The 8,950-nt window shown below is 36.5% G+C and overlaps 1 protein-coding gene across 2 annotated transcripts; it reads right to left on the bottom strand.

Annotated features, from left to right (window-relative positions):
• Positions 1 to 4,240: 4,240 nt before the first annotated feature.
• LOC147855827 (serine/threonine protein phosphatase 2A 59 kDa regulatory subunit B' zeta isoform-like) lies at positions 4,241 to 8,489 on the bottom strand. 2 transcript variants are annotated; one of them, XM_087330064.1, is made up of 3 exons: positions 7,058 to 8,489; positions 5,476 to 5,819; positions 4,241 to 4,398 (listed from the first exon to the last, which is right to left on the bottom strand). In XM_087330064.1, exons 1-2 carry the CDS (start codon positions 8,219 to 8,221, stop codon positions 5,481 to 5,483), a joined length of 1,503 nt encoding a protein of 500 aa, XP_087186190.1. In that variant the 5' UTR covers positions 8,222 to 8,489; the 3' UTR covers positions 4,241 to 4,398; positions 5,476 to 5,480. The 2 variants fall into 2 exon arrangements, with proteins under 2 accessions (XP_087186190.1, XP_087186189.1); XM_087330063.1 differs by lacking the exon at positions 4,241 to 4,398 and adding an exon at positions 4,844 to 5,357 and having other exon boundaries at positions 7,058 to 8,488.
• Positions 8,490 to 8,950: the final 461 nt, after the last annotated feature.

Raw genomic sequence — 8,950 nt, 5'->3', positions numbered from 1 at the left:
TCTCTCTCCTATTCCTTCCCCCCTCTTTCTTATATATGTATATATAGTGATTCCACACCTCTCTCTCTCCTCTTCTCCAAGCATTAGCATCCACACAAATAATGGTTTTGTTTTCCATTGGGTTACTCTCTCTCTCTCTTTTTTTCTTTTTTCTTTTTCCAAACTTTTCTTTTGTTTGTTTTCTTGCTTGCTCTTTTTTTATGAGGTCACAAGAGCCCTTACTTCTGATAGCTTATCTCTTAGCTTTCCTGAATCTTCCTTGTTCCATATCCTCTCTTTCTTAGAGGGCCTGCACTAGCCCTTATGATTGGTTATCTTTGCTTTTTTGGGGGGACCCCATTCACATTCCTACTACACCAACCAAACCTAGCACATTACATTATATGCCCATCTTCCGACCTTGTCTTCATCTCTACTATGACCCACATACTAGAGCATCTTAATACTAAATCATACGAGATCCGTCCTAGATTCACTTATAATAGAATTAGGCCGTATAATCCATTTAAATCAAGCCCCATACAAACCTCTTACATGGTTGAACTCTACCTTAACTAGAATTCGTAATATTGAACATTCTTTTCAAGCTTATGCCCAAACTCGTATCTTAGTTATGAATGCTCCAATGTCTTTTCCTAGAGAAAATCATGGTGTACAATAACATCATTATCTAATGAGTTTAACTTTGATCGTAATTGAGCATTTAATTTAAAGTAGGCTTAACATATTCCTAACGAAGTGACTTGGTTAATATTATTAACTCCATGATAATGAGGAGTTGGGAGTCTCTCAGAAACCCACCTACCTATGGTGGTAGCACAAAAGCCATAACGAATACTTGAATTTCTTTGTCCAATGCTCATATGTTGTAATTAGTAGCCCAATGCTACACATTTTATGTCTCCCCATTGGCCCATATGGGCGCATAGGATAAAAAGATTTATGTAAAAATGTAGGCAATAAAAGTTAACTTAAAGTAAGAGAACTTTTGCGCCGACCAAGTGTGAATAGGCCATGGGGCATTTATAAAACACTATAAGAGTCACTTTTGTGACTTTCTTCGATGTTGCTTCACTTTCTACACTTTTAAGTTGGAGCCCTCTTTTAGGCTTAATTTTGTGTCATCTCTAATATAACTAATTTAAAGCTTTCTCGTATATACTTCCTAACATTTTGTCCGCTTTAATTAACTAAAGGCTATTTCTTTAGTTTTGTCACGAGAAAGTTAGTATTTAGTTTATTAATCATCTTGAGAAAGTTGGGAGAGTTACTTTAATGACGTCATTGATGCTCCATGGAGATCGATGGCCTTGCCTATCTTGCCTACACTTAACAATCGGCAACGGTTTGGTTTGAACTGAACCAGACCATGAAACTGCGGATTAACGGTTTAAATGGTTCGGTTCGGTTTGGGGAGGACAGTTCAATTTAAACGGTTTAATGTTTTAGGGTTGCCAGTTGATTATTAACCCTAAACAACCTTTTCATTTTTAAGCCTAATTCTTGCATTTTAGGAAAAGTCTTTAAATTTTTGAAATTTGAATATTTGAAATAATGAAAATTTTTAAATTTTTAAATTTGAATTTTGACCTAACTTGAAAACCGAAACCGAACCACGAAACCATATTTTTAATGGTTTAACGGTTTGGATTTGTTCTAACAGTTTGGTTTAAATGGTTTCGTGGTTTGATTTGGTTCAAGTTTCAAAAAAAATTAACGATTCAATTTTGACACTATTGAATTGAACTGAACTGTTGATGATTGTCACCTACACTACGAAAGATAGTGGAATGGGCCTAATTAAGTACCTCTATGGAATAAGTCAATGTGATCTAATAAAGATCTAGCATGAAGAAACACCTCTTGAGCCACACAATCTTTGTGTTATTTGTGATATATACCTAGCAAAGTTATCATTTGTGTAAACTTCTCCTCTAGCATACTTTGTATGAAATGATATAAGTAGTCAAGTACATATTGGTGTTTCCGTGAAAGACTACATTGCGTACTAGTTCTATAGCACGCACACACACACACACAAACACACATGTTATCACTATGTAATATAGGAATATCACCAACAATTCACAAAATCTCCCACTCATGAAGTGATCGCACCGTGTCTTTCTTGAATCCCTTAAATCCAACAATATATTATTCCTAAACACACTTTGTTGCATTTGATGGATGGAACAAAGTTACATGGCATTGGTCACTTCGCATTGATAACCCTACTTTGTTGTGAGGCTTGCTCATGAGGCACATGCACGTACATCTAACACCAAAACTTTTCAATGTGCATAAAGGGATGTGTTATATGTAGGCATAACCTCGAGAAACAATTCTAAAGCCAATTTTAATGGTTTTAGTTCTAAGATATTTCAATAGTTCATTGTATGAGATTATACTATATTGACGTTTCACTTATAGTATGAGTTCCCCCACTAGCACCAAGGTTAAGACACTTGAACAAGAGCAACTTTCATAATAGTCACACACCCATGGAAGTTTTCATAGATTGTCACTCATAGATGGTCTAACTTGCGGTGGGCGATCTTGTTTCATCTTGATAACGTATTCTACTCAATTTGCAAACATTCCATTTGTTTTAGTTTCACTCAAAATCCATGTATGCACATGTAAAATACATTAACATCCATAGAGACTTACATACATAAAATACTTACATACAATGCATACATGCGTACATACATGTATGCATACATACACACATACAAAAGAATTCGTCCTAGAGTGTAGGACAACATCACAAAGTCATATTGTATAAACACAGTTGTTACCGCCCAAATATTTTGGCATATAGGCTCTATTTCTAGTGTTCTTAGAATGTACAAAACATTTGGTTAACAACATTGAATAAAAACTCCTTCTCGTGAATAATGAATGGTGAGACATTGTGAATTATGTGACCATATAATAAGACACTTAGTTATTGTGACCCACATTGAAAAAGTGTTTAGACCCAAGTCACATCTAGTGTATCTTGTCCTTTTCCAATGGTAAATCCTATTGCATTCATTAGTTTCTTTTTGTATAAGACATTCAATCTTATCGATCACACACCATCACTTTCTAACATTTGATTCTTAACCAATTATCCATTGCATGGAAATTCATGTCCATATTGGATGTCCTAGAAACAATAGCACCACAATAGATATGGTTTGAGCCCTTCTTAAAATTATGCAGTTGTTCTATTAATATCCACTAATGTTGTAAAGGAATAATGATGTCATTAGTGCAAGGGGGGAATAGTGTCAATACTATAAGAATGCTTTATTTTTTTCCCTTTGCCTTGTCCTATCATTCTTTGAGTTGAAAAAACTCAATGAATGCCAACTTGCACTCGGTTGGGATTATTGATTCTAGTACATACAACAACGTAAAGGATGTAAGTCATGCATAGATTCTAATCATTCTTTTTCTTTGGCTATTTGTTCTTGACAATGTGTTATATGGCCTTTTCTCGAGATTGGATCTTTGAAATTGTTACTAATTATTCTTGATTGCCCATGTAAATTACCTACTCATCTATGTCTCTAGCAAGTCATACAAAAAGCTGCATATGCCATAGTAACCAACTAAAGGACAATTTTGGATGCATGCTTACTTGCAAGGTAAACATGCCTTCAAGCTTACATGTAATCATTAGCTTTCTTTAGAGCTGGCTAGTTATTCAATTACATTTTTGCAAGACACAACATACAACAAAAGCCCTTAAGAAGATACTCATTTGCAGTTTGTCAAATCTCTCACAATGATCTCTAATAATTTTCCATGTGGAAAGTTTTGTGATCGCATATTGTTCCATCCTTTTTGCAAAACATCATGACCTACAACTCTTTCTGGGACTGAATAATCAAGACCATGAAGTTTTTGAGGCTCTCAATTAAATCATGATTGTTGAGAACCATCTCAAACAAAAATGCAACAACTTTGTCTTTGACTTCAAGTTTGCTGTTTTCCTACTAACAAATATATTGCCAATTCTCAAGAACCACAAAAACATGGCCAAATATATTTTTGCTTTCCTCTTATTGTATATTTCCCATTCTCTTCCAATATAAGGTATTTGCATTTATCATACAACAACAAAAAGAAAATGCATTGTTTAGATTAAATTTGTGGTATTGATATACATCCACCATGATGCTCAAATTTACAACAGATTAATGTATAGAAGAAAGGGATAGAATCCCTTAAGTTTAAGGAAGACAAATCCATAACACTCTTAACATTGGATTTACAATAAATGTAAAAAGGAACCCATTCATAACATGTTAAATAAAAAAATCCCATTTGTTTTCGAAATACTTACAAAGGCCCTAAACTGTGGCAATAATGATCATGTAAGCCCAGAAAAAAACGCGATCAAACCTATACAAACATTTAAAGGTAAACATGAAATTTAAAACCATAATCCTCCAAACAATTCCTCGTTTTTCTAAATTAATTTTAGGTAGCAAATTTCAAGGTCACTCTTTTTAGAGAATCTATGACATGCAATACTTATGTTTACATATTTAAGCATCACACATGTACCCTATAATATATATACATATACACATACTGTATTTTTCTTCACAACCAAGCCATTCCTCTTATTAATCAGATCACAGAAAGAGACGATGACATTTTACTGATTTTAATACAACCAAGCCATTCCTCTTATTAATCAGATCACGGAAAGAGACGATGACATTTTACTGATTTTAATACAACCAAGCCATTCCTCTTATTAATCAGATCACAGAAAGAGACGATGACATTTTACTGATTTTAATACCACCCCTCCAATCAATCAAAGATGATAAGACCGCAATTTTAGTTTAGTAGATCATTCTTATCGATCATATTTGTGAGAAGTACATTCAATCACTATACATGTTAGACCATTAGCAAAGACTCAAGAGAGCAAACATCCCCATAGGTTTGATTGCTAATGGCCCAGAAAAAAAGTAAACAAAGAACACATCGGAGCCATAAGATCCCTTTACAGAGTCACAGTCTTATTACTTTGCCTTTCTCCAATCCGATCCTTAAAACTCTTTAATATTATCTGGAGCTATATATAGGCAAGTAATGTAGTAAAAAGAAGAAATAAAGAAAGTGGCATCGTTCATGTCTTTCAGAACCAAAACGGTATCAGCAAATGCTCTAGGCATGGTGTAAAAAGATGGTGAGAATCAAGTGCGCAAATAGTTCACAGAATACATTCTCGCTTCGGTCATTATCGGTCATGTCGCAATGCATTGCAACCCAAATTCAAGGATTATACTAGAGCATAAAATGATATAGCCAAGAAAAGGGGTCATGATAGAGGTATCATTTTTTCCCTATGGATAAAAAAGACGGTAAATAAAAAAATGAGTCATTTTTTTCAGCATCTTCATGGGATATATATAAAAAAATAAAAACTTCTTTTAGTGAGGATTGAGGAAAAATAATCCATACCTCCATTAGCTTTGTGAGACCAAGGCTGGTGTCGTAATGGGTGGCGTGCTTTTGGATGCAAGGGCATCTAGCCGCTGCCACGTCAACTCCCGCCTTTCTCGCATCATTTTCTTTTTTATTTCACCTTCCTCGAAGTTGTGTCTGCATTTCTCAAAGAGGTCCTGGTTGAGTTCCATGAGCAATTTCCTGGTATTCAAAGTTAGACTGTGAACCGCCTGATTCCAGTGGCCACGTGTGTTTGTCTCTATAGCGGGAAAGATGAGAGGTACAATAACATCCAGGTTTTGTGCAACGAGAGTTATAAGATGATCATTGTTCCATAAGAATAAAGCTCGCTCTGCAACCTGCACAAAAAGAAAAGAAACAAAATAACCCAAGATGGAGGAATCAAAGTCTTTTCATCAGACTAAGCGTTATCTATCCATCTATCAAGATCTATACCTATACTTCTACCTATTCCTATAACTATACCTATATATAGATATACAGATATAGATGTCAATCTTCTTCTTCTTCTTCTTCTTCTGTATATAAATGACTTTTGACACTTGAATAACCAAGGAACCCTTGAGCAATACAGAAAACATGTTTTATCCATGTGTTTTACATATACCACAGAAACTATATATATATATCACCATGTTTGTACTCTTCTACACATAGACGAACACTCTTCAGAGATCACTTTGAGACTCATATCACCTAATGAGTGCACCCCTTGCTGCAGCTTTTTTCATGATCATATGTAGAATTGTGCAACTCATATAGCACCAACACTTTACATATTACCATGTTTGTACTCTTTAACACATTGACAAACTCTCTCTATATATCACTTCAGAAGCTATATCCCCAAACAATGGCATAACCCTCTCATGTATATATAAAACACATTGATAAAGCAAAGTCTTTAATTGCCCTAGAAAGAAGGTTCATCAATCAAATGATTGCCCTTAGTAGATTGGAGGTCATATGATGGCTCGCATTGCTCTAGCATCTCGTCGACTCATACATGATGAATCATGAAGAAAGTCTCTCCCAAATCAAAGCTTGAAAAAATACTTGCACAAAGTCAACTATTTCTCTTAAGAAAAAGAAGGTTGATGCAACTTGCTGCTTCCATCATTATCTTATCACTCTAGCCTAACTCATGGCTACTTGAAAACTCCTCTACTGACAAAAAAAGAATATTCTCAGGGTGACCTGGGGATTTAGCCCATAGAAATAATGCTCAGTAATTTTCAGAGCCTGAATTGTCCATTTTGTTGTACCTATGCTCCACAGAATGTCAGATTCGTTATTCTTGGCTTGGCTATAACCACGCAACTTTAGCATCACCTCATTGACAGTCCACGTATGTATGTGTGCACGTGCGTCATAGTTTATGCGTGCGTGCATGTATAGAAAATTAGTATCTTTGAAATTAAGTTCATGACAGAACAACGCTTACAGCATTGCACATATTGATGTGCAGTCTTAACTGTTCAATCACTTTTTAAATGATTGAAATGGTGCATATGAAGTTAATATCCCCTTAACAAGCATAAATGATGAGAAACGATGTTGAAATGGAAATACGTACCTGGAAATTAGAGCTGTTGAGGCATTTCCCAATCTGCCGAAAAAGAGGAACCATACATCGTTGAAACTCTGCAGGTTGAGTTGCTTCTAAAACTTCTTCTAACTCTCCTAGAAACAATACTTCCTTCTGGGTGTTAGTAACTGGCCAATACTTGAGCAATCCCCTTATTACAGTATCAGCCAACTTTAACTCCTTCTCAACAAACTGAGTGATACAGTAAGTCAATTGTCTATGGTAAAGTGACACACTTTTTGGTTTGTGAAGCGGTATCAGAACTCTCACAAGGAAGAGCTTGTGCTCTTCCTTGAGAGGCAGAGCAAATCCATTGATAATACTACCCAATATCTCCAAAAGCTCAGCAACCCCATTTTGCCGCTCAGTCTCGAAGATCAACCGATAGAGTACATTATTGATTGATTTCCGAATAAAAGGCCGGTGCACCATAAACTTACCATAGATTCTATGAAGGATTGACTTCAAATACTCCCTCTCTCGGCTATCTTCGGAATCAAATAGATCAATTATCTTGAGTATGAACGAATGGTCAATGTATCGTTTGGCAGCTTTTGGGTCCATCTCCGAAGATGAAAGAAATCGAAGAAAAATTTCATATACAGGTTGCAGATGAATCCAAGAAGGTTCCAAAGATGGCTCATCTTCTTCAGGGTCAAAAATCTCACCACCCGTATTCTCATGTGTGAAAGGGGGCAATGTGCGGAATGCATTAGCCATTACCATTTTAGTGATCTCTTCCATAACAAGGTCGGAGAACTTACCCGAATATGAACCCACGAATTCTAAAAGTTCTTGAAGGGTTTGTCTCTTCATATCCTTTTCCTTCAAGTTTTTTGTCGGATCGGTGAAATCGAAGACCACACAGCACAGGTTTAGCTTTCTTATCAACAAATTCTGCCTTTCGGAAGCAGCCACATCCCTGAACGACGGCAAGAGCTCTACAAATTCATTTCCAGTTCCGCCCACAGGAAAGGGCGTCGTTTTCACACCATTTGAGAACCTTCCTTGTATTAGCAAAGAGCCAGAATTAGGGTTTCTTCCGGATGCATCAGAATTACTGTTTCTCGCTCCTGATGTTTCATGGTGGATGCCTTGGGTTGATTTGGAGGACTTATTCCCGGGTAGCTTTCCAAGTATCTGTTTAAACATGGTTCTGTGCAAGAACTAGATCTGATCTGACCAGATTCAGAAGGAAACCATCTCAGATCTCTGCCACTAAAGCTTGGAAAGAACATAGAACATGTGGGTTACCCTCTTCTGTCTTATGCTGAGGAATCTGTGGTTGGAGGTCTGGCTGTGGGTGTGGGTATGGGTGTCTGAGAGAGAGAGAGAGAGAGAGAAAGAGAGAGAGAGAGAGAGAAAGAAAGAAAAGCTTTGAAAACAGAGTAATGGACTACTTAGAGAGAGAGGGAGAGAGAGGGAGAGAGAGAGAGAGACTTATTCTAAATGGTTTGATTTTTCACCCGTTTTTGACAGCTTCCATGGCATATGCTTTTTTGTTTGCTTTTTTTGTTTGCTTTTGTTTTCCTCTTCTGCTGCTGCCTGAAGTGGAGTGAGTGGAGTGAGTGAATGAGGGGTCATTCACACACGCTGCCGGACACAGAAGTCCTTCGAGAGAGACTACAAGGCGGTGATCTTTCGTATACATATTTGAATCAGCTCTTTGTGAGCTTCTGAATGTAGTATGCTATTTTGACATCTATATTTATTTATTTTTAAAGCTATTTATGCTAATCCTACCACTTCATGTTGTCCGTAATCGATTAAGGATCATGGCCGGATTTTCGGCTCGAAGTTCCGAGAACAGTGCGTGAAGTTATCCAGGTTCGAAGCCGAATTTGACTGAAAAACGAATCACAAGAAATCGCAACCAGAGGG

The sequence above is a fragment of the Azolla caroliniana genome, unplaced genomic scaffold, assembly GCF_043228905.1.
Source record: "Azolla caroliniana isolate FFs.n. ecotype wild unplaced genomic scaffold, voAzoCaro1.0.p SCAF_14, whole genome shotgun sequence".
NCBI classification, from domain to species: domain Eukaryota; kingdom Viridiplantae; phylum Streptophyta; class Polypodiopsida; order Salviniales; family Salviniaceae; genus Azolla; species Azolla caroliniana.
The sequence above is the reverse complement of the archived record's forward strand: the minus strand, read 5'-3'. Positions and strand labels throughout refer to the sequence as shown.